The 25599-nt window shown below is 42.4% G+C and overlaps 1 protein-coding gene and 1 long non-coding RNA gene across 3 annotated transcripts in view; one reads left to right on the top strand and one right to left on the bottom strand.

Annotated features, from left to right (window-relative positions):
• The window catches only part of LOC105099170 (aldehyde oxidase 2), a 70880-nt gene that overhangs the window by 35015 nt on the left and 10266 nt on the right, over positions 1 to 25599 (top strand). The window contains exons 21-34 of the mRNA XM_010991954.3: positions 233 to 357; positions 1085 to 1218; positions 3174 to 3261; positions 5508 to 5594; positions 5783 to 5974; positions 7989 to 8216; positions 12468 to 12563; positions 14450 to 14578; positions 16295 to 16369; positions 17111 to 17163; positions 18273 to 18387; positions 20896 to 20961; positions 21074 to 21262; positions 23696 to 23863. Of these exons, the coding sequence (XP_010990256.1) occupies positions 233 to 357; positions 1085 to 1218; positions 3174 to 3261; positions 5508 to 5594; positions 5783 to 5974; positions 7989 to 8216; positions 12468 to 12563; positions 14450 to 14578; positions 16295 to 16369; positions 17111 to 17163; positions 18273 to 18387; positions 20896 to 20961; positions 21074 to 21262; positions 23696 to 23863 (1745 nt within the window). The remainder of the gene's footprint in view (positions 1 to 232; positions 358 to 1084; positions 1219 to 3173; positions 3262 to 5507; positions 5595 to 5782; positions 5975 to 7988; positions 8217 to 12467; positions 12564 to 14449; positions 14579 to 16294; positions 16370 to 17110; positions 17164 to 18272; positions 18388 to 20895; positions 20962 to 21073; positions 21263 to 23695; positions 23864 to 25599) is intronic.
• LOC116153091 (uncharacterized) lies at positions 4447 to 21744 on the bottom strand. 2 transcript variants are annotated; one of them, XR_004136818.2, is made up of 4 exons: positions 21712 to 21736; positions 16357 to 16555; positions 14421 to 15027; positions 4447 to 5157 (listed from the first exon to the last, which is right to left on the bottom strand). It is a non-coding gene; the product is annotated as an uncharacterized LOC116153091 (long non-coding RNA). The 2 variants fall into 2 exon arrangements; XR_010380671.1 differs by lacking the exon at positions 16357 to 16555 and having other exon boundaries at positions 21712 to 21744.

The raw sequence follows: 25599 nt of genomic DNA, 5'->3' as shown, positions 1-25599 counted from the left end.
CACTTGCTTTTGGGAAAAAAAAAAAAATTGAAGGGGCTGGGGAGAGATAATTAGGTTTATTTACTTATTTTTAATGGAGGTACTGGGGACTAACCCCAGGACCTCATGCATGGTCAGCATGCACTCTACCACTGAGCTCTACCCTTCCCTGTCGCCTGCTTTTACATTCCCCAATGTGGCAGTTCCCAACCAGCAACACCTTCAGGGCTTCCCCTGTGCTTGCACTTAACAGGAGAGGTCCATGTTGGAGGACAGGAACACTTTTACATGGAAACCCAGAGAGTGCTTGTTATTCCAAAGACAGAGGACAAAGAACTGGACATTTATGTGTCAACACAGGATCCAGCCCACGTGCAGGTGAGATCCGGGGTCGCCTCCACCTCCCCCAACTTCCTAATTCCGTCACGGCCTTCAGCCTCCATGGCCTCCCAGGTGGCTGCCATTTTGCCTGCAGAATCTTAGAATCCAAGTCCTGGACATCAGCAGAACAGCTAAGACCCCAGAACCTTTTTTTATGTTTTCTGGTTGGGTCAAGTAAATAAAAGAGCAGCCACAGTCACTTGCAGTGTATAGAGAACTTCCACTGGCTTCACGCTTAAATGTGATTGGGATTGGACGGCAACCCAATTATTTTTGTACTTGATTTTTCCCCAAAATAATCATTACAAGTAACCTTCGGAGTAAACGCATCATTTCATGTTTTTTTTTTCCAGTCACAAAGCGCTCCAGGTTTCAGCTGCAAACATCTTCTTTAGTAGATTGTCAGGAGTTTGCTGGTTTTCACCCTGCTAGGACTTTGGGTGTAAGCTTTTGGCTAGGATTCCAGCTACTGACAGGAATCCAGGACTCTGACCGTTTCCCTTTTGGAAAATATCATTTTTCTGCTAGAAAGTTTATTCCGTGAAGATTAACAATGTTTATGAACTCAATAGTGCTCCGTTAAGACAGAGCTACCTCAGTTTTTTATTAGTTTTTTTTCTGACAGTAGATGTGGATGAATTTTGCTGTGATGTGTTTCAGGAAGCAAAAAGTCTTCTTTGCCATTTCACTCTTGTAAAACTTTCGCATTACCTACATTTTACAGAAAACAGTGTCCTCTACTTTAAACATCCCCATCAACAGGATCACCTGTCACGTAAAAAGAGTGGGTGGAGGTTTTGGCGGGAAGGTAGGAAGACCAGCTGTATTCGGGGCTATTGCGGCTGTGGGCGCCATCAAGTAAGTGCACTTGGGGTCACGAGAGGCCATCAGATGCACAGAGCTGAGGGCAGATTAGCGGCCTGGGAGTCACTTGGACTGCTGTTACAACCACCTGAGTGTCCTTGGGCAACTCAGCCTTCTGTCTCTTTTTCTGCAGAATTGTGGATAATACTATCCACTTTCTTAGAGTTAGTGGAAAAGTCAGATGCACGTTGAACCTTGAACAGGCTAATTTGCTATCAAAGGGAAAAGTGGTATTATTAGTTGAATACCCCCAGGGCTGGGGCTGCCCTGTCCTGAGCTTCAGGGAAGGGGACCCATTTAGGAGCAGGGCAAGTCACCCGCCCAAGTGGAGTGCCAAGGGGGAGGCTGCTCCCCTACTTTTCCCTCCTATCCTCACCTGCAGACAGGGTGGGGCGAGGAAGGAAAGGCTGCCACCCTCTGCCTCCCTTCTCCTGGGAAGGGCTGGTTCTTCATTGTGTGCTCGACAGACACGTGACTCCTCAAAAAGAGCCCCTGGGCTCACCTCAGCCTGGAAGTCTCGCTCCTTCACTCTTTCTGCAGTTCATGGTGCTGGCTTTTCTGCTCCTTGTTCATTTTTTGTGGCTGTTTCTCTGTTTCTCTGTTTCTCAAGCCCCAATCATCCAGCAAAGTTCAAAGGTCTTGCTTCCTTCAACAACTTCAATGTAGTTCAAAGGTCCCAAAGCACTCAGATATGTGTCCCATTTTGCTGTGAGAGGCAGGATCGGAATCCCATCCCCAGTTTTTTCCATAACAAAGCTTTATTCACACCCACCAAGGACTCAGCAAGGGATCATTCATTCATTGTATTCCCACCAGGTTTTGTGCACTTAAGATTTCTCAAACATGACTGTACGTTGGAGTTATCTGGAGTGCATTTAAATCCCAATACCTAGGCTGCCCCATATTGACCCAGGCATCAGTCTATTTTAAAACTTCCCCAGTGGTTCCACTGTGCAATCCAATCTGGGAACCAGTGCCTTAAGCTACAACCTTGCCTTAGCACACACCTGCCATGCATTAAGTGGTCCCCAGAGCAGTGTTCCCAAACTGCTGATAATAAGGGTCTCCTGGGCACATAGAAACTCCTGCCTCCCCATCCCAGACCCACTGACTCAGGATCACCAGGAAATGGACCTGGAAACTGTACATTTAATTGATGCCCCAGGTGGTCCTCACCATTAAAGAAGACCAGGAAACCTTGTTCTAGAATCATGGTTTTCAACATGTAACTGGAGACATTTGCATCAGAACCACTGAGGAAAATGCAGATTCTAGGGCCCCTTCCAACCTATCCAATCAGGAATCTGCATTTCAGCAGCACTCCAGATGATTCTTCTGCACTCCAAAGTCTGGGCACCTCTGCCCCAGAGATACAGAACCTTCTAGCTGCCCAAGGGCCCAACCTGGCCAACACAGTAGCACTCATGAATGAAAACAAAAACGCTAACCCAGATATCCTAGGCCAAGTGCTTGGCCTTGTTTTTCCCATTGTCTTGTTAAGTTTGCATTTCTCTGTTCATACTCCTTCTCCTCTGTAACTGGTGGTGGGACATGCAAAATGAATGAATCCAGGTGAAGGTCAAATTTGAAGTCATGAGAACATAAGTTAACTGACATGTGACATTAATCCCTTTTGGCTAGATTTCCAAACACTGAGTTATAGAACACAGAGACAATAGGAATTTAATCATACATCAGTTCAAAACAGTGCCTAGCATATTGTATGCACTCACTGAATGCTATCGATAAGTTAATATATGAGGGATGGTTAAATGAATGGTTGGATATACAGCTGGGAGGGTGGACGGTAGCTGAATAAGGTGAATAGATGGATGGGTGGGTAGACAGTTAAATGAGGAGATGGATAAATAGGTAGGTAGATGGCAGATGGTTACATGGATGGATGGGTAGGTGGGATGGGTGAAGGATCTAAGATTTGTTTTCTTTAGAACTGGTCACCCCATTCGTCTTGTTCTTGATCGTGAAGACGATATGTTAATAACTGGGGGAAGACACCCATTATTTGGAAAATATAAAGTAAGTATTAAAGATGAAAATATTAAAGTACCTCATTTTATTTGAATGGTTTTATCCTTTTCTATTAATTCAATTTTGCTAAATTTTAAAAACAATAATCTTAGTATCTAAAACATTAAAAGAAGATATATGCTGTGTATTTGAATGCTCATAACATTTTGTGAGGAACTTTTAGTAAATCTATTGTAGAGTTATGAAGAAGCTGAATGATAAAAATACAATTTCCAATAATGATAAAAAACACTATTGAAGGGATAGGATTTATGTTAGTGGTTCCTCAAAGACAAAAAAAAAAAAAAAAACATGAAAGAAGCTACAGATATCGTTATACCAAGACTTCTTGACTATAAAAATATTATTTTTTGGTAAAAATGTTTGGAAACAATTTGACCATTTTAACTGCAAAAGCATTTTTTGCAAGTGTTTCCACCAAATGGTTATGAAAGTGTCACAAAAGCTCTTTGCAAATAGGAAAAAAAGAATCCACTAACTAGTGAAATAATTTAAAATTGTCTCAAACCATGTTCATTGCATTTTTATGTGTTTATGCATAAACACTATTAAAAATAATTGCTGGGATCTACCTGACAACAGCACTACTTTTCAAATTTGTGACTGAGTTGTAAGGACAATTCTAATATAATATTTCTACATCAAACATGCTTTGTTTGGAAATTGCTTATAGCATACACGTAGCTAGGTTTTCTGTCTGATTTTATCATTGCCTTAGATTACCAATTATTGTATTTCCAGTATTACTCAAGCCACAGCTTTCCATCCCACACTATAATTTGATCTCTCCTATTGGCATTAGCAGTTTTTATAATTAGAAAGGAAAGGATCATAGTTCGCCATTAAATCTTTCATTTGCCTTCAAATAAAAGGGAAATCAATATTCGCACTATTATAACATTCTAGGCCCAAGAGCAATGCAGAAGCACCCTCTGGGATTGTGGCAGTTGGTGTTATGGTGGTTGTTGAGTTTCCTTGGTTTTGGCCTAGACTATATAAATCAGGCTTTAATTATATCACAGTTATGAGAGTAATACTAGTACTTATTAAGAGGGTTATAGACTATAAAAAATTTTGGTAATTGTAGTAGTACAAAATATAACTTAAAAGAAACAAATAATCAGACTTTGAAAAAACAAATTTTATTTTTAAATAAATATAATTTTACTTTCAATATTATAATGTGTACGTGTGTGTATCCTCATTCCAACCTAGCTAACAAAGTTTTGCTTGGCTATTCAGAGCTATTTGTAAATTAGCATATCAGATGTTTATGTGCGAACAAGTTCTTCCAAAATTCTTGAAAAGTTCATACTGTTTGAGAATCTCTCAGCTCCCTCGTTTGTGGTACTATTTTGCTTAGCAATCCTTTCTTCATGAAAAGTCAAAGGTAAACTTCAGCCTAGCATTTGTCAAAATTACTATAAATTCTGAATTGGTACATGTTGCTCTGTTTCCTAACTTCTCTGATTTATTATCCAGCATTTCCCTTGGAGAAGATGATAATAACCATATAGGTAAACGGTTCCAGCCATGTATTTATTCCTGATTTCAAAAAGGCAAAGGGACCAGGGCCAATTCTTTTTTGGTAGAACTACAATAGGGAGTGGGAAGTTTTGTTTTCATTCTGGGCTGTGCAGACAAAATGGTCTGGGTGGGTGGGAAGGGAGTGTCCACTTCAGAAAAATGCAAGCTGCGTTCAGTGAGTCCCAAGTAGTAACAGTGGCACTCACTCACATTTGTTACATCCTTCATCAGTTAAGTGCTCCGAGCTCAGTTAAGATCAGAGCAGTCATTCCTGTGTCCATCCTCCAATGGGAGGCTTTCCGGAAACGAAGTGCACTCCAGTTCATTCCGTCGCACTCTGGAATTCCAGAAGCTTTTCTACAAGGGGGAAAGCCACAGACTAAATTAGAAGGAAAACCAATAAAAAGTGAAGAAGAATCTTCCAAGAATAAGGAAGAAGAGGGTAACAATTATATACAAGTAAGGGCTGTAGAATTCCACATTGACTGTGAAGCCAGAAAATTACATGTTGAAAGGAAAGGACTCAGCAAAATTCAGGTCCTAAGAATTTGGTCCTTTGTCAGCCAAGCACCAAAAAACAAGGGAATATTCGGACATGGTTCACAACAAAGCAAACGGGAGGGGTCTGTATTCAGTCCTGCCCCATGGTGGAGCTGGGCTGTGGCTAAAACTTAGCAGGTAAATTCTAAACCACCATTTGGTAACAGGTGGGATTCATGAACAACGGGCGAATCAAAGCTCTGGACATCGAGTGCTTCATTAATGGAGGTTGCACACTGGATCACTCCGAGCAGGTATGTGCATCAGAGACTGGCACCATCCTTGTGGGTGAACAGAAGGAAGAATTTCTAGATGCGTCTCCATGGAGCAGTTTCTTCAAGTACTTGTACCTAGTTCCACAAGCAGTTCAGCTCTACACTTGACTTTTAGAGAAAAGAAAAAAGTTTTGTCCAATGTACATGAATATCTCCTTTTACTTTAGGTAACAGAATTTCTTATTCTAAAGCTGGAAAATGCATATAAAATCCGCAACCTTAGGCTCCGGGGCCGTGCATGCCTGACAAATTTACCGTCTAACACGGCCTTTCGCGGGTTTGGCTTCCCACAAGGAACCCTGGTAACAGAATCCTGCATCACAGCTGTGGCAGCCAAGTGTGGCCTCCTGCCAGAAAAGGTAAGGTTATAACTGAAGTCTTAAACAAGGTTGCTGAAGAATCAGATGAGGTGGGAAACCAGCTAGCCAAGGAAACACCCCGGGAGAACCACGCAAATTAGCCCTGGCTCAGAAGTCCAGATAAATTAAGAGCTACCTAAAAGAACTCACCTCCCCCCAAAGGTCTCCCTCCTTATGTGACGATTTCTATTTCTCTTTCTTTTTTTAATTTGTACAAAAATACTCTTTTTAAAATTCAAACCACACTGTAGTTATTAAAGGAAAAAGTGAACATCCCCTTTCTCATCCCCCATCCCTGCTGGTTAAGGGTAACCGCTGGTGACAGGTCCATGTTTATTGTTTTGGCCCTTTCTCTCTTTACCCACCCATCAATCTTCATACACACATAAACACTGACATAGGATGCATATGTGCACATATGTGATTATTTACCAAAATGAGACCATAATAAACACATAATTCTGCACCTTACTTTTTCTACATGACAATATGCCATGGCCATCTTCCCATGTCAGTAGAATGATCTACTTCATTCATTCTCATGACTGGATGTACCGTAATTTATTTAGCCACTCCACTATTGATACTCATTCAGGTTGTTACCCATCTTTTGCTATTAAAATGGTATTGGTACAGATGTACAAAGGTTATACCTTTGCCCTACTGTGTATCTGTAGCATAAATTTACAGAAGCAGAATTGCTGGTGCACTTGAAAGCTTTTGAGAGATACTTCAAAGGAATGCCGTCCAAAACTATTATTTTCTGCAAGCTCCTAGAAGTTACACAGAAGGTACAATATGCCAGACCGGAGAGGCAGCCACTGGTAACTGAGATCATTGTTGATACACCCTTTCACTCCTCACACATTCCAAGCAGATTCCAGCCTACTTTTCCACTTCTATCCCGTTTCCCCAGCATAGACCCTCTGCTCCAGCAAAGACTCTCCATGATTTTGAACCCCTTTGTCCTTAAATTTAACAAGGAGGACTACCAGGTCTGTGATTTGTGATGGTCAGGGTACTTCCTATAGACAAATGAACACCTAAATATTGAGCAAAGAAGACAATGGTTACCCTAAGAGAAGTCACATAAAATGTTCTATGGGTACAAAGATGGAGGACATCCCATTAGCGCAGGGGAGGAGAGTCAGGCAGAACTTTCTGGAAAAGGTGGCACTGAAGATGCACCTTGAAGAATAATAGTACAAAGAATGAAAAGGTAATCTGGGCCAGTGGAACACCCAAACAATCCAAGGCAGCCTTTTTTTGGCTGTTTTTTTTTTAATCTACAAAATGAAGACAGTGTGACTCACTGCACAGAGTTCCTGCAAGAACTAAATTAGTTAGCATTCATGAGAATATTTCTTTTCATACACTGGATAGTTTTATTCCAGTGTAACTGCTGATAATCATAATTCTCTTGTTGTCATCAGAGTGGGGATAATGAAAAACCTTGAGCTTGTATCAGTGAGCTCTCTTTCTTCTTTGTCAGGTGTTGCAAGTTTCTAGGACATAAGACACAACCTATATTGAAGTACATTTTTTAAAAGATTTGACTGCACACTCCTAAGGCAATTGGAAGGCTTGGAGATCTGTTATTTGTCATCAGCTACAATGCTCTTCCTCTCTAGAGGAACAAGTCTTCAGTTATAACAATAAATCCTTACTTTAATATATTATTTACAAACTCTGCTCCACCCTCTGAACCTTAGGGAAAAAAGGGAGAATCTGCCTCCTTAGGCCCCTCCATCCACCTGCCCTTCACAGATCAGTCACTACCTCTACCCTCTACTTCCAGGAGGGAGAGACCTCGAGTGCTGCATTGAAGAAGAGATGAGAAATAACCCTCATTATTTCTGCAAAAGCACATGCTGTTCAAAGAAAAAAAAAAAAAATAAACCCTGTCTTCTTCCCACTGAAGTTTATGCGTTGGTGGAGAGGCTTTTCAAATCTCTATTTTGTAGTCAGTTTCTGTCTTATCATTAAGTATTGACTCAATTTCCCACCCATTCAGGTTAGGGAGAAAAACATGTACAGAACAGTTGATAAGACTATCTACAAGCAAGCGTTCAGCCCTGAGACCCTGATAAGATGTTGGAATGAATGTCTGGGCAAGTCTTCCTTTCATAGCAGAAGGATGCAGGTGGCAGAGTTCAATAAGCAGAATTATTGGAAAAAGAGAGGCATTGCTATGATCCCCATGAAGTTCTCAGTCGGCTTTGCTGCAACAAGCTATCATCAGGTAAGTCTCCTCCGTGGGTAAGTGACCCTGGTGTCAGACCCGCTCGGGGCCCAGTCAGCTTGGGCTGACTTGGGAAGAGTGTCACGTCTCCCAGGGCACTGAGCCCATCTCCCCCCCACCCCCACCCCCACCCCCGCACCTGGGAGAAACGTACAGAACTCCCCTGAGCCCACCCCCACCTGCAAGCACTTTCAACCCAGTGCAGTAGAGAATGCCTTGGTGGCAGAAAGCAGCATGAGTGAGCATGAGCCCCACCACGGCAGAACGGCCAGGAGGGAGCGCTGCCCCCACTAAAACCCTGCTGCTCCATGAGGGGAGGAGAGCCCACAAGGCCTGTTGTGCTGTCCTTTCCGAGCTCAGGGGCCTCATGGCTTGTGTGGAAATGGGCTTCTCCTGGTCTCTGCCCCAGACCCACAGCACTCCTCTGTACACCTGAGTCTGAGATTTAAAAAGTTGTTCCATTTGCCCTGACTGGCTGGCTGCTCTCGCAGCCGCCCCTCCCAGGAATCTGTGTCAGTTCTGCGGGGGGAATGGTATTGGGGTGGGGTCCAAAAATCCTCCCAGGCAGATCTGTGAAAGAAGAGGCCAGTCATTCAGAGGCCCTACCCAGAAGGGAGGAGGAGGGGTGACTGGGATGAGCACATCAAACAGCACAAGGACTGGTACAGAGGAGTTTCTCAGCCATCCCAGTGGCTCATAGGCAGGAAAGCCGTCAGAAAACTGGGAGAGGCTGGTGCCTCCCCATTACTGTCACCAAAAGCAGAAAGTCAGCAACTGGAAAATCTTACACGCATTAGATCTAAATCTAAATCTAAACTTAAAAATGCATTAGATCTCCCTTGTGTGTCTAACACTGAAACCATTCTTCTACTTATACCCAGCTACTGACAGCCAGTAGGTACACACACACACACACACACACACCCCTCACACAAAAGCTGTCCTGCCTAGGGACATTCTTCTTAGGGTACAAAGCAGTTGCCCCAAATCCCTAATCAACTGGAGCCAGATGGACCTGAGCAATCCTTGGCTCTGCCACTTACTAGCTGTGTGATATTAAGCAAGTTATTCAACCTCTCTGAGCCACAGCTTCTCCAATTATAAAATGAGAATAATAATCCTTTCTCCTCAGATTGATGATGATTCAATGAGACACTGCATGTAGGATCTGGCAGGTTTCCTGGTACACTGTGTACTATCCAGGGCAGCCCTAAGCCCTTCCCCAGGAGATCTCAGACACCTCTCAGGGCTGTGGCTCCTCTGGTGGGTAGGACTTTCTGGACTCCTGGGTCACACTCCTGTTCTGGTCCAGTGTGCTCATTTTATAAAGAGGCATGAGGAGGTTAACTGTCATGTATACAAGTCTGGACTGAATCAACATCTGGGATGTAAGAGATCCTAGGTAGCTGCCAGTGTGGTTTTTTTCTCTGACACCAAATGTCATGTCTTCTCCACCAATTCACCAATACCAACTAGGGTCCAACAGCTCAATTCAGTTCTGACACTAACTCCCCAGGGTTAGCGCAGACCCCACAGATCAAGAGCTCAGTCCCACAAGATGGTCCCCACTTCAGATGCTGGTCCACGTGGGGTGCCCAGACTACCCACAGTTCTGCCCAGCCAAATCCAAATTCAGGGGTTTCCACTACCCACCCTCAGGTTTGATCATACGAAAGAACAACTCACAGAACTCAGGAAAGCACTTTACTTACAACTATTACTGGTTTATTGTTAAGGATCCAACCCAAGAACAGCCAAACAGGAGAGATGCATAAGGCAAGGTCTGGGGGAAGGGGAACTGAGCTTGCACGCCCTCTCCATCAGGCATGCCACCCTCCAGCCTGTGGATGTGTTCACCAACCGAGAAGCTCCCAGAACCCCATCATTTGGAGAGGGGGCTATAGGCTTCTTTACACAGGCTGGTTGATGGGATCATTGACCATTGGTCGTTGAACTCAGTCTCTAGTTGCTCTCCCCTCCTGGAGCCTGGGAGATAACGGCTGAAAGATGGAACCCTCTGACCATGTGTTTGGTTTTTCTGGAAATGAGCTCCCATTCTAAAGTTATCTAGGCTCCCCCCATGAATGATTCCATTAGCATACAGAAGACAGTAAATTCCAAGAATTTTCGGAGTTCTGTGTCAAGAACCAGGGCCAAACACCACTTTTTTTTTTTTTTCGGTTTGGTTTGGTTTGGGTTTTTTTTTTTTTAAATGTTTTTATGGAAGTAGAACTGCTATACAATATTATATAAGTTACAGGTGTACAATATAGTGATTCACAATTTTTGAAGGTTCTACCCCATGTATAGTTATGATAAAATATTGGCTATATTCTCCGTGTTATACAATATATTCTTGTGTCACGTTCATTTTTTTATTATACCACATCTCCCCTCACCTGTGTGACTGCCCTTCACCTAAACCATAGCCTACTCTCTGCCATCACCCATGGGAGCCAACTTCTCATCTTGCCACCAAAAAAAACCAGATTTCTTTAAATCAAGCACCGACTTTGTCTCCATCTGAAAGGCCTCCAGCTTCCCCACAGAGTTTGAAACTGGCACACCCAAGTTGGGAGTTGAAGTGTGTTATTCCAGGTCAGCTGATGACTCACAAAGCTGGAACAGCTACTCTCTAAATTAGGGATGAGAGGCAGTGTCCTCAGAGGGAGTGAAAAGGCCCACAGTAAATAAGTACTATTATTAGCACCTTCAAGCCTTGATGGCCCCGAGCTCCTCCCGGCCATCCTGAACCTCCGGGACACAAATAGACTAGCGTTCTAATTCCTCCTCCTCCTGGAAAGGAAACTACCACATTTCCATTCGTCCAATCTACCAAATATTTATTTAGTGTCTCTGTGATTCAGACCTGCTCAAAGTTCTCTGCAGGACTCACAGATGAACACGACCAGGTGCCCTTCCCCTGGGACACTCTCATGGGAGAACTGGTCACCCTAGCATTTGTTTCCTGTGACTGTGTAACAAAGTACCACAAGCCTGGTGGCTGGAAACAACAGATGTATTTTCTTGCAGTTCTGGAGGCTAGAAGTTCAAAACCCAGGTGTCGGCAAGGCCATGTTGCTTCCGAAGTCTCCAGGGAAGAACCCCTTCTTGCCTCTTTCAGCTTCTGGGGGCTCCTGGTGTTCCTTGACTTGTGGCCACAGAACTCCAATCTCTTGCCTCCGTGTTCATAGGACCTTCTTTCAAGGACACTAGTCAATGAATTTAGGGCCTGCCCTAATCCAGTATGATCTCATCTTAACTAATTATACCTGCAAAGACTCCATTTCCCAATACGGTTACATTCTGAGGTTCCAGGTGGACATGTACATGGGGTGTGGGAGAGGACACTGTTCCACCGAGGACACCCTGCGGGAGGAAGGGCTGAGAAAGTGGCGTTGATCCTTGCCAGAGGGGAATGAGAAGTGTGCGGGGGAAGTTTCCCCAGAACAGAGACCAGGGGGTGTGGGTCTGAAGGCCGGGGAGCAGCACAGGCAAGAGCACAGGTCAGGAAGGAGCAGTCCTAAGGCCAGACTCGGGAGCCAGGAGGGAAAAGACAGGGATGAATCTGGGAATGTTCAAGATACCAAATCCCAGAAGGCCTTGTATTGTAGCAAGGAGCCAGCTTTCCATTCCAGACAATAGGGAGTTTTTGTCCACCTTGCTCAGTGGTGGACCCTTCTCCCCTACATGATCCCTTTCAGTTGTTGTTCGGGGGAACCCCTCCCCGGGCTCCACAGAAGCAGCTGGATCTGTTCTCCCCAGACCCCTTCTGCCACATCCACTGCCTCCCAAAACATTCCACACAATAACGCCTGGTGCTCCGGCCGGTCCCCTACTACACTGTGAGCTATTTGAGGAAGAACCACGTCTTACTCAGTTTTACAGATCTGCAGCTGAGCACAGATTGGCACAAAACACGTGCAAGTACTTACAAATGTCTAAGGAGCTGGCTGAGCGGTCAGCCAGAGAGTTAAAGCAGGGGAGTGACTTTCAGATAGTTGGAACCAATACTCATAGCTCCTGAGGCATCCAAAGGGGCTGCTCCTAAAGCCAGGTTCCTAAGTAGGAACGTTCTCTACAGGCGACTTTAGCGCAAAACAGAGCTGAACTTCAGAATCCTACCAGGAAAGCTTGTGTCTCCGACACTCCCCGCTCCGTGAGATTCGTGTTTCATGACCTCATTTCTGATGCTGACCCTCCCCAAATGCTGACTTGCACTAAGCTGTGCCTTTCGGGGGGTTTCCCTAGGCAGCCGCGCTTGTTCATATCTACACCGACGGGTCTGTGTTGGTCACACATGGAGGCAACGAACTGGGACAAGGTATTCACACCAAAATGCTGCAGGTGAGAGAAACAAAACTCACCTCTCTATCCACTGATGACGTGATAAACATCTGGCACTAATTTTACAGTAGATGATGACTCCCTGTATTCAAACCCTAAGAACTTGATGATTTAGTTGAAAAACTTCTTACATGTCAAACAGAATAGCTAAGGTGGTGGAAATCCCACACATGTGCAGATCCTCCCAGAGCCTGGCCAGGGTTTATGGATGGGGGAGGCTGTTAGTGAAAACATCACTGATGGGCCCCCACCCCCGCCCGGAGCATCGCGGTGGGTGCTCTGTACAGGCTTACCTAGAGCGGGAGTTTCTCAACTTTATTATTTCTGAGAACAATATGTGTAATTTTTAAAGTATGGACAAGAATATTAGGGTGCTAATGTATTGTTCTGACAAGCAGTGATGAGAATTTCATCAACTGTCATCATCCTATGATTTTTAAAGGCTATTTTAACACACACATATATATATACTCAAAGCAGGAAGAGATAATCCCGGGAGGAAAAAGAATAATCCTTTAAATTGAGTAAATTTAACTTTAGGACTAATTTACTAAGTTGTTACAGTGCACATCTACAGCTTTTGACTATCCAGTCTCTCAGCTCCTTTGGAATACACCTTCCACACTCCATATAGTTCTGAAGAACTCTTCAACTCTGATACCTTTTAACCTCATCTCCCTTCTTGCCCCAACACCTGCCACAGGTACAGGCATAGGACCTCAGTCTGGCCAGTGATGGTTCCTGAACCCCACTGCGTGGGGATTGGTCCAGGAAGAAGACCACGGCCAACCAAGGCCAGTCAGCATCCTTTCCTGGGACTGATACGTAGATGCTAGGAGAAAGGAACTATTTTCCCTTTGTGGTTGTTTAGCTACTATGCTATAGGCTACAAGTTGTCAGAGGCAATTCTGTGCCATGGATGAAGCCTGTCTACCATTGGAAATGACATGGCCATTGCAGAATGAAGCAAATGTGAGAGGCTGTGAGACCACAAAAGCCCCTAGATACAGACATACATAACACTAGCTCCTCCATCCTTCCCAGTTAGGTGGGCCAATAAATTCCTTTTGGATCGTCATCACCAAGAACTATTCAAATTGTCCCTTTTTTTTTTTTTCATTTTGCATCTTTCTGGGGAAACTTGATCACTGAACAGCATTCATCTGAAGACTGGCATTTGGGAACAGGTACATACCTGCAGACACCTACAGAAAGTGTCTCTGCAAAAACCAAAAGACATCAGCAGCAAAAATTACGCTTTTTTTCTTTTCTTTCCTCCCCTCCCTTTCTTTCTTTTTCATTTCTTCCTTATCAAATATCTTAATTTCCGCATAAGTCTGCTAGAGAAACTGGAAGGAAAAAAGCAGAAAAGAAAAAAATGAACAACACTTACTAAAGGAGTACAAGCAAGTGGGAACAAATAGAAGAAAGGAGGGAGCTCAAGTTAAGGTGGGAATGAGGGCAAGAAAGAAGACAGGCCCTCAGTGTCACTCCAAGATCGTCAGATACCGACACCAACAGATTTAAGACCAAACTCTGAGTCAGTCCATCTAATTTCTGTCTCTCTTCCTGCCACTACCACCGAGTAATCTCAACTTGGCCTACTCTCTACACCTGTAAATTTATAGAAAAAGGAAATCCTTAACATCCTAAACGCAATCAATTTGAATGGAAGAACTACTGTGAAATATTACCAAGAAAACACTTGAAAAATCAGCGTGAGGCCCTACTAAAAAGTGGTTTTGATAATTATGACACACTATCTTAAGTTTTAAAGGATACTGTGGATATAATTTTAAAAATAGTCATTTCTTAACTAAGAAAAATAATGACTCAAATCTTCACAGAAGTCCTTACCAGACTTGAAATTGTTTCTTTTTCCATAGGTGGCCAGCCGTGAATTAAAAATACCCATGTCCTACATGCACATCTGTGAAACCAGTACAGCCACGGTGCCTAACACAATTGCCACAGCAGCCTCCGTTGGCTCAGACGTCAATGGCAGAGCCGTGCAGGTGCCTCCTCCTGGTTGTCCTTCCCTGGCTGCTTTCTCTACATCTCTGGTTTTCTTTGCTGGATTCAGACACAGTGGTTGGCTTCAGAGAAGTCATCTGTGTCACTGAACATAGGCCTGGGATAACCAAATGGTCAGAAGAGTATGTCTGTTGGAATAGGCTAAACTGGGGTGACAAATAGACCCAGAATATAATGGCTTGAACGCAACAAAAGTTCTTTCTTGCACACATAACAGTCCAGAGGACATGTTCTGTCGTCAGAGCACCCAGGTTGATAGCGATTCCTCCATCTTCAACGTGTGGCTTTCAAGGTTGTCCTGAGCATCATCGTGTCAGTGAGCCAGAGAAGGGAAAGAGCATGGCAGCCAGACCTGGGAGGGATGCAGGTCACCTCCCGTCATCATCCGTCAGCAGGACCAGCCTCAGGCCACATCCAACTGCAGGGCAAACTGGAAAAAAATGTAGAACAGTGGGAAACCATAGGCCCAGATACTATGGAAGGAAGGGAGACTGAATTTTGGTGAACAGGCAGTCTTTGTCCCTGGGAGACACAGAAAGAAGAAATTTAGGTACCAAGTAATGCAAACTGTGCAAGTTTCCCATAACACAAACAAGTTCTTGCAGGCAGGTAAGCAGGCAGAACCCCAGCCAAGTAGATATGGTGCAATTAAAGTGTCTGCATCAGTGGAGTTCTACCAGAGTACTCATCTTTTTTCTTGGTACTTATTCTCTAACTGATGTTTTTAAAAAGCTGCTAAATTTTCATTTCTTCAGAATAGAACCATGACTTCATATGCCTTAATTCAAAGATCTGACTGCATGTACTTTTGAAGCAATCAGTATCTATTTGTCATGTTTCTGTTATAAACTGTCCACTTTTTCCACTGAGACATTGTGGGGACATACTCCCTCACTCCCAGGACATTGCATTTATGCTCAATAGGAACCATTTTCTAATCCATCTTATCTTTGCAGGGGGGACACCTCTTAGAGGCTCATAAAACAGAGACATTTTTTACTCAGAACCAATGTGTGGGGAACCTCAAATTCAAGAAATCCAATTTTAGGTAGAATCAAACACAAGCTCAGTGTGTATGGGGATTGTCAGCCCAGACTAGGCATTAATCCATCTTCTAGGGTTTTAAGTGTCTGTATTAAGGATCAGAAATGTTGTGGATCTAGGGTATTACCCCCAAAATTTTTTAATTATTTTCTACTTCACACCCAAAGCCAAGGCCTTCACTGCAGTAGTTTGATGGTGGATGGATGAACAAGCAAAAGGATTAAGTGTTGAACAGAGGGGTCCTGGCATGTCATTGTTCCAAATTGGACAGCACAAAGTTGAATGAAAATGGGATGTTTTGTTCCATTTCTATTGATGGCTGGAAAATACAAAAGAAGGTGTAAATCCAAAAATGGAGAAAAAGAGAAGTAATTAAGAATATGAATATTCTTAGCAAGAGGATCTGAGAATAGAAATTCAGCTGAGCCCATATTTTCACAGGAAGTGAACACAGAATGGGAAACGCCCTCTGTAACTGATACTCTTCTCAAGGTCAGGGCTGTGTTGGTGTCGCCTCTGAGTTCCCAGTGTGTCAGTATCAAGCAACCCATAAGCATTCACTGACCCAATCAATTATCAACTAATAGTCTTCCACACAAATCCTAACCACTGGGCTCTTCTCTAATGAGGATTCACTTCTTTACTCCCTCAAGATTGCTTGTCAGATTCTTCTGAAACGCCTGGAGCCCATCATTAAGAAAAATCCAGAAGGTACCTGGGAAGACTGGGTAAGTGTACCACTCTGTCTGTTGCTTCAAATGAGAAAACGATCCAAACCAGTGCTGAGAGTGCCATGGCAGGGCACAGCCACCCTGCATAGGGTTTCTGTGAAAGGGCAGGATCACCAGGTTGAGATGGCTGCTCCATGATGTATCTCAGGTATGAGTGGAGAGAGAGCACAGGGAACAGCATCACTGAGAGGGAACAGAAGTGGATGAAGAATTACCAGAGGCCTTACCCTTTCTGCCTTAACAAGAAAGAAAAGGAAAAGACTGAGCTTTCCTAAGCCACAAACACACACACAAAAATTGAGGTTTTGAGTAGAAAGGAAGAAAACTAAAAGGCCTAATTGCTATTCAGTGTGTCTCAAGGGAAATGACTTGTTTAGTCCAACTTTGCTATGTCCTATATCTTATTTCATTAGAAAAATTATCTCATACTTGCACACATACTTACCAGAGTTCTAACACTTAAAAATAAAGCTCCAAATACCTTGTGAATTAGCTCCCACATCATGGATATGTAGCAAGATTCTATTTTATTTACTTAATTTCGATTTATGAACTCAATCAAAAGGTAATTGTTAGTGTACCAGCTGAGGAGAAGAAAATATTAGGATGGGTTCGATTATTGGTAATGTAACACCAGCAACAATTGTCATATGTCAATTTTGATATATAAATTACTTTCATTTTCACGTATCAGATGGTATGTTTATTTTATTCTGATTAAATATGCCCATTCTGCAGATAGAAGCTGCTTTTGAACAAAGAATCAGTCTTTCAGCCACTGGATACTTCAGGTAAAAATTACAATAATATCTTGACTTGGCTTAGAAAATATGAGGCGATCCCATCACCCTGAGCCTCAGTTCCCTCATTTGTACAAGTTTTTATTATGTGATCCCTAAGATCCCTTCAGGTTCTATGACTTAACCTAAGCCTTTGAGCTATGTCCAAAGAAAGATTAAATAATAAAAATATCCCCATTTAAAAAACCCAACATGATTTACAATATCTAATGATTATTAACTATTCTTTATTGTGAGTAATAAGATTATCAATAGAAATAGAATATCAATAGAAATAGAAAGAAAACTTGCAACTCAGTTTTTCAAATCTCCCTCCCTTTACCATAAAACCTCTCTGTTTTGAAGTTCCTTGCTGGGAGGGATCAGATGGCCATCACTAGTTATCATTTGTGTGGTGCAGCCTCCCCTGGCAGTGGGGGCCCCAGTAGATGCATATTAATAGAATGCAGGAAGCATATGACATTAGTTTTACGGTCTAATGCAACAATTCACTGAACTATACACACACATACACATACACAAAGAGTAAAGCAAATCTTCAGAAGAAAGGAGATAATGGCCAGCCCAGTGTCCTGTACATAATGAGTTCCAAATTCCTGAGTTCAGTTATCCAAGAAGAGGTCAAATCTGCCGTCTAGTAAAGTCCATCTTCACTAATAAATGCGTGGAATTACTGGCCCTTTTCCACCAGCTCTGAATTACCATCAGTCCCCTATGAGTTTGGTTTGCACAATCTAAGGGGTCCTTCTGGGAACCCTAACAAAAAATCGATTGAGGATTTCAACGTGCAGATCTAGAGCTTAAACCTTATACCCCCAAGACACCACGTGAAGTCCAGACCAAAAGAGTCTGTTGGCTTCTCTCTTGTTGGCATCCTAACTGCAGCACCAAAGTATCCTCCTTAAAATGCAGGCAAATATCAGTGTTGCTATAACTAGCTAGACTATAAATGCAGGTAGCAGCTTAAATGAGCTTAAAAGGCAGCTGCAATGGATATCAATCAGATGAAATGCTATCCTTAAAACTTTGGTAACATTTAAAACAAATCAACATAATTTGCACCCTCATGCCAAGCTAAAAGCCTCTATTTCTTCCATCAGGGGCTACAAGGCCTTCATGGACTGGGAGAAGGGGGAAGGAGACCCTTTTCCCTACTATGTCTATGGAGCAGCCTGTTCTGAGGTTGAAATTGACTGCCTGACAGGAGCTTACAAGGTAAGTCAAACATAACTGTCCTCCTGACAAGTTAAAACAACAGCAAAATTGTGTTTACATTAATAGCCCAATTTCATTATGTAATACTTGTACAATAAGAACAAGATTCTTTCAATTCTGTGGGATTGTCTAGAGATCCTGCTTTAGCCTGAATTTCCACTTAAAAAGAAGTAGTCAAGAAGGAGTTGCTTATGACAGCCGAAAATGCATTACACTTTTAATTCCATTTCAGACAAAATTATTTTCCAAAGTTTCTTTTCTCCCCAAAAAAGAGTTATATTCCTAAAGGAAGGTCAATATACCTATCAGACTAGGTAATTTAGTAAATTGTTTTGAGTAAGCATTTTGAAAGCATATAGCAATGTAATACATTCTGAAAGTCAATTATTCCAAGGATACCCTGGTCCTAAAGAAATAAGTTGGAGGGGAGGGAAGGGCAGGTAGTTAAATTAATTTTTGTCTTTGCTATTTAACTAAGCATCCATGAAACCACCTATTGGAGACCAGGAGTCATATTTAACCAAAAGCTAATAACTTCCACCATAAAGGATGAACCCTAGGTTCCATTCTGGAAACAGACAGATTACAGAAACCTTAAGTAGAATATAGTATAATCCAAAGTGTAAGGAATTTTACAGGGTGGTCCAACGACACATCTGCATTCCATACACAAATTATTCCAACAGCATCTTGAACAATCTTGCCCCAAAATAGAAGTGGTCGATTCATGTAAAATAGAAAGGACTTTGCAAATATTGACTGATAAATTTTATCAAAATATCTTTTATTGACCCGTTGTTGGTTACCTTGTCCACCACTTAAATATTATATAAATAAGAAAACATACAGTAAATGAAGGGATATCTGGAGAGCATTCCAGTTTATCCTTAGGACACGTTAATATTATGTCTCCATTTTCATTCTAAATCATCATGAAGAAGCAAACTCATGAAATTAGGACCACAGATTACTCACATGATTATTTTAAAACTGTGTTTCTGAGTGTTTTCCACATCATGGCACACATAGACAATGATAATATTTGCATAACAGACTGTTGCAAACAAGGAAGCCATGGTGGCAGGTGACCAACTTGGAGGTCCTGCCCCAGGCTGCCTCAAAGCCAAGGGTCAGTGTCTTGGCACCCCTCTACCCCATTCAAGGCTCCAGACTGTGTGGGAAGCTGTTTTTAGAAATCAGCTGGTTGCCTGATCCTCCACCCTAAAGGTGGTGTTGCCAGATTTAGCAAGTAAAATAATAGGACTCCTCGTTAAATTTGAATTTCAGATAAATAACAAATAATTTTCAGGTATAAATATGCTCCGTGCAATATTTGGGACATACGTATTTTATCTAGCAATTTCACCTGAGGATCTTGGTATAAATCCTTGAAGAGCACCTCACTGGAATCTTCCATAATTGGGGTACAAGAAAAGTTAAGGTTTAGTCTTCCCTCTTCCTTCCTTATTATAGCTTAAGGTTCAGTCATTTCAGTATCACTTTGGTCCCTTGAAATTGTTTTTTTCTTGAAGAGGTAAAACTTCTTTTAATCAAAGAGGAACCAGAAAAATTAAATGACAGGCCTCATGCTGATGGCTATTTGTGGCGGGTGAACTAAAATATCTGAAGATTCAGTTAGTGTACAGCCATCTCTTCCTATTGTCCAATATATCAGGTTTCAAGATGGAAGTAAATTGAAAGCCCACTGAGTTGTGTCTAATCTCCTGCCCTATCCAAGTTGAAAATGGATGGGCGACTCCTAATGCCCATAGTAGGCTGTGTGAGTCAAAAGAGAATTTCTCATCCAAAGGGCTAGAAAGAAAGGAAGAGCCCAGGTATTAGTCCTACACAGGGAATGACAATGTTATCAGAACAAGCACTGGACATGGGGGCAGAAGGGAAGCCCAGAGACATTCCTGCGATAGACCACAGGCACTAAGGCTTTCTGTGGCTCCTTCACAACCTGCATGCACATGGCCTGTGACACAACAGAAGGGACAGATTGATAAGTGTGATGCTTCTCAGGGAAGGAAGTAAACTGGTATCAATATTCGCCCTTAATACACCCAAGATCTTGTAAATCCCCAAATTTATACATGCCACTGTGGCTACATAATTTCCTCAGTAAAACAACAATAATACTACCTCCAGTGAACCATTATGAGGGCTAGATGAGCTCAAAATTATATCAGAACAGCAAATCCAGGTTGAAAATCAGGTGAACAATCAGGCTCAATTATTTACTAAGTGACACTCAAACACACCATCGTGCCATGGACTTTGGAGTCACTTACAAGAAATCAAAACCATGAATGCAAAAGATCGTCTGGGGTCATCAACAGTCCTGGCACTAAATTTGAAGAACTTAGCTTACCACCCCTAACGGGGTTCAGTGCAGTGCTAATTAACTAGCAGGAGTTCTGGAATAAACTGGGGCCATTTGAATAAACCTTAAAATAATATTTCTGATTCAAGTTTTTATGGTCAGGTAATTTTCATTTTTGGCAGAAAGTCAGAACGGACATCGTCATGGATGCGTGTTGCAGTCTAAATCCGGCCATTGACATTGGGCAGGTAGGTGCTGTCCCACCTAGACGGATGTCACTTTCTGAAAGTCACTGCCAGGTAGGTAAAGGCCTTCTAAAAAGCACACGATATCACAGAGCTTGACATTTTCCCCCTTCAGATTGAAGGTGCGTTTATTCAGGGAATGGGCCTTTACACCACTGAAGAGCTGAAATATTCCCCCGAAGGTGTCCTGTACTCTCGGGGCCCAGATGAGTACAAAATTCCAACCATCACCGATGTCCCAGAAGAATTTAATGTCTCCTTGTTGCCGTCATCACAAAGCCCACTAACCATCTATTCATCCAAGGTAAGCATCAAAACCTACTACTGTGCAACACGATGGATCAGGTATCATGGTAAGTGAACATCAGTAGACAAAATGAAAAATAAAGGTCAACCATTACCAGGACCCAATTACAATAGATTGTTAAACTTTGGAACCGAATCACCTACAGAAAAGTGCAATTCAGAGAAGATAAATGATCCCTACCCCCAAGGCAATTCTGGGACCCAGGATTTTACACCGAAAACTCTAGAATTCAGCAGGTAGCTTTGATTTGATAAAATAACACTTTCACTTAAGACACTCTCACTGAAGAACCTTAAGACTAAATTATTAAATGGGATTGAAGGCATGATGCGACTGAAATCTTTAGGAAGCAGTGACAGCACGGAGAGAATCCTGGACAAGGCTTGGAAGACCTGCATTCCTGCCCAGCCCCACCAACTCTCTAAGATGTTAGGCAAACCACTCACCTCTGAGGGCTCACAGTTCTCAGCCATACTCAGAAATGGATCTAAAGCAGTGTTTCTCAACTACAGAGGAGGGCGTGGGAGGGGTCAGTTTTGCCGGCCAAGGAATATTTCACAATGTCTGGAGACATTTGTGCTTGTCACAACTGGAGGAAAATGTTACTACTAGTGGTTAGAGGCCAGGGATGCTGCTAAACAGCCTTCAGTGCACAAGACAGCCCCCTACAAGAAAGAACTATCTGTCCCCAAATGTCAGTAGTGACAGGAAACAAAGACAGCAACCCTTAGTAATCGCTAAGGCAGTGAAATCGCAAATTAAGATATAGACCAGCATTTGTTTGTATTGCTGAAAGCAGATTATGTGAAAACTACACTCGTGGTAAGAACCTCATATAGGTTTGATATGGATTGTTAAAATTTTCTTTAAAATCTTTTGGGTGACTTCTTACTAGGGGTAGGAAATTGATACTTTTTTTAAAAATGAGTTGATAAATATCTGCTGGAATCTTACCATTTCCAAACTGGATCTCATTTTCAGCCCAGAAACCTCCTCTGGGCATGTGGTAGGCGAGGGACAGGGGGCAGATTTGAAAGGACAAGCAATCCTTAGCATCTTTGGATTCTTATTGGGCTAGAAGTCACTCAAAGTGGAAAAGGCAAAAAGGAAGCTCAGAGGCAGCTTTCAGGCTACCAAGAGTATCAGAGCAGGCCCATGAGTCCTCACGGTTGTGACCCTCAGGAAAACCATGGGTTTGCAGGTGCCCCATGGAGCATACTATGTAGTAATAACAGGGACCTACCAGGTACCAGGTGCTGCCCCAGGAGCGTTTGCACTTCCTGAACTTCACGACATTCTATAAGGTAGGGATCATTGCCAGAACTGATAAGAGAACAGAGGCTTAGAGACATGATCTCAAGCAGAGAAACACAGGGAGTAAGGGTCAGGATATAGACTCCATCTCTCTCCAGCTCAGGGGTTGCAAATTAGGCGTACATCAGCAGAAGCCAGCCCACAGATTTGTTTTCTGTGGGCTACAGTGTTTTCAAAAGTCAGGGAATCTTGGGGGTGAGAAGGGACAGACTGGGATTTCAAAATGTAGAATAGACAAACAAGATTATACTGTATAGCACAGGGAAATATATACAAGATCTTGTGGTAACTCACAGCGAAAAAAATATGACAATGAATATACATATGTTCATGTATAACTGAAAAATTGTGCTCTACACGAATTTGACATTGTAAAATGACTATAACTCAATAAAAATTTTTTTTTAAAAGTCAGGGAATCTTACATTAAAATATGAATATCTAAATTATCATGAAAAATTGGAGGATCTAGTCCTTTGGGCTACATTCTTGGAAGGCAACAATTAGCTACAGCCGAAGAACAGCTGCCCCTTAAGGCAGGCCATGGGGTCATCTCTACTACACCAGAGTCCCCACTACTCCTTATTGCCCTACTCCTGCCCATGCCATTTGTTTACATTACCTAACTATTCCTTACAGCTGTAGGATAGCAACTCCTCATCTGGTACCAAAGTCTGTACTCTTTCTTTCTTCTAGAGACCTTGCCTCCTCTGACCCTGGTGTCATAAGGAGGCATTTTTCTCTCTGCTCCTGAGGTTTGGCCAGTTCTATGCATTGAATGTGCTTTTTTAAATAGGGTATCGTCCCCTCACCACACACACACACACACACACACACACACACACACACACACACACACACACACATCTTCCCTATAGAACAAAGATTTAACTCAGACAAGATTTTAAAAATGGGTAGTTCAGGTGATACTGGGATTTTTGAGTACTCAAGCTTCATTCAGTCAGTGAGTCAGTCAACAAACAATTGTTGAGAATTATTGTGTGCAAAACACTCTTCTAGGAGTTGGGGACACAATAGTGAACAAGGCCTGACCCTGATCTACAGTGGCTTGTGGTCTAGTATAGAAGCTTCTAAAAGAAATGTGCTTTCTTGCAGGGGCTGGGGGAGTCGGGGATGTTCCTGGGGTCCTCTGTGTTCTTTGCCATCACTGATGCTGTGGCTGCAGCACGTAGAGAAAGAGACATAGCTGAGGACTTCACAGTGAAGAGCCCAGCAACCCCAGAATGGGTTCGAATGGCCTGTGCGGATCGGTTCACTGAGATGGTATGGAATTATTGTTTATTTTCCTAAAAGGTGATTTTTCTATTTCCTGCTTTTTAGACCACTTAGGTAAATTTATAACCTAATCTGTGTCTAATCAAATTGTAAGATCACACGATAAGATATAAACTAATCAGAGTGTAAGATGATAAAAATAAATCACACAAATACCTCTTGTATATGTAGTAATTTTAACTTTATAAAAAAAAAATTTCCCCATCTGTTATGTAATTTGATAATTTGGCAGCCCTGAAGTAGGATAATTTATCATGCTTCAAAAACTAATGGCTAAATGTGAAAGAACTGACTGATTTCACCGAACGGTTACAAGTATTCCCTCCCTCTACCCTACCTAATCTATCCCATTCTTCAACAAAATCAAACACAAAAACTAACCCAGGTCATGATAATGTCACTTGCCTTGTTTCCTATGCAAACATAGAGACAGTCTGTCATTCATTTAGAAAACACGTGATCTCATTACCCGCTGCTGCTTTCCAGCATTTCATGACCGTGCCTCCCAGCCCAGGAAAGAGGACTCAGGAGCCATCTGCCAGACGCACATGCACACAGCCATCCCAACCTGCTGGCTGTGGGTAGATCATTGAGTCCACCCTGTGCCGATTTCCTCAAAGTGTCCCTACATAAACAGCAACGGGCATTGACTGAGCATAGTACTAAATATTTTACCAATTACCTCAGTAGTCATTCCTACAACTCTATCAGGTAATTACTATTATTTTCTTCATTTTACTATTGAGGAATTTGAGCTTTAGTAATTTGCCCAAGATCAAGATTCAAACTCAGACCATCTGGCTCCAATATATTGCCTCCCTCCTCGAGAGAAAAGCATTGATTCTTTACTTCTTAAAGGAAGTGTGTACTTTCATACTTATATTTAAAAGAAGCCCAAATACTTAACTGACCTCTTCAAGATAGTCAGCCATTATATTCAATATCCTTGTAATAACCTATAATGAAAAAGAATATGAAAACAAATATATGTGTATGTATCACTGAAATATTATGCTGTACACTAGAAATTGACACCTTGCAAACTGACTATACTTCAATAAATTTAAAAGAAAAAAAAAAAAAAACAGTCAGCCAAAGAGTGAAAGAATAATGTGACCCAGGATTTAGGAATGTTGCTTAAAGGGATGTGTCACAATCACTGATTTCCTTCTCCTGCATGATCCAGCCTTCTTCCCATCTCCAAATCTGACTCAGCATTTCCTGCACTCCCATAGTTCTGACCACCCTGTACTTCCCTCCAAGTCTCCCAGAGATGGTTCTGCCCCTCAGCCTGACACTCACCTGATTGCACTGTTTACAGAAAGGATTCCAATCACCTGCCTTGCGCCAGTCCCTCCTCAGATGGCCAGGGCCAGGGGACCAGCCCTCCTCCACTGCAGGAAAACCTCTGGGCTGACTCTGGCCTGGAGAGCCACGTCTCCCATTCCCAAAAGCACTAGTGACGTGCGGAATCATGGGATCTCCACCCCGAAAGCACAAGCACTTCTGAACTTTAAAAAAAGTTCTTGATCACATTTTGCAGTAATAAATATCCTTTTCTGGAATGGGGCAGATTAGAGAAACCAAAAATCACAACAAAAGGATACTTCTAATTTTCCTTTCTTGCTTGGGTTTAACATTTGTAGTCTACAAATATCCCAGCTTTTAGAAAATTAATTCCTTTATTTGCAAAATATCAGGGCACTTTTAATAGTCCAGTAGTC

The sequence above is a fragment of the Camelus dromedarius genome, chromosome 4, assembly GCF_036321535.1.
Source record: "Camelus dromedarius isolate mCamDro1 chromosome 4, mCamDro1.pat, whole genome shotgun sequence".
Classification (NCBI taxonomy): domain Eukaryota; kingdom Metazoa; phylum Chordata; class Mammalia; order Artiodactyla; family Camelidae; genus Camelus; species Camelus dromedarius.
The sequence above is the reverse complement of the archived record's forward strand: the minus strand, read 5'-3'. Positions and strand labels throughout refer to the sequence as shown.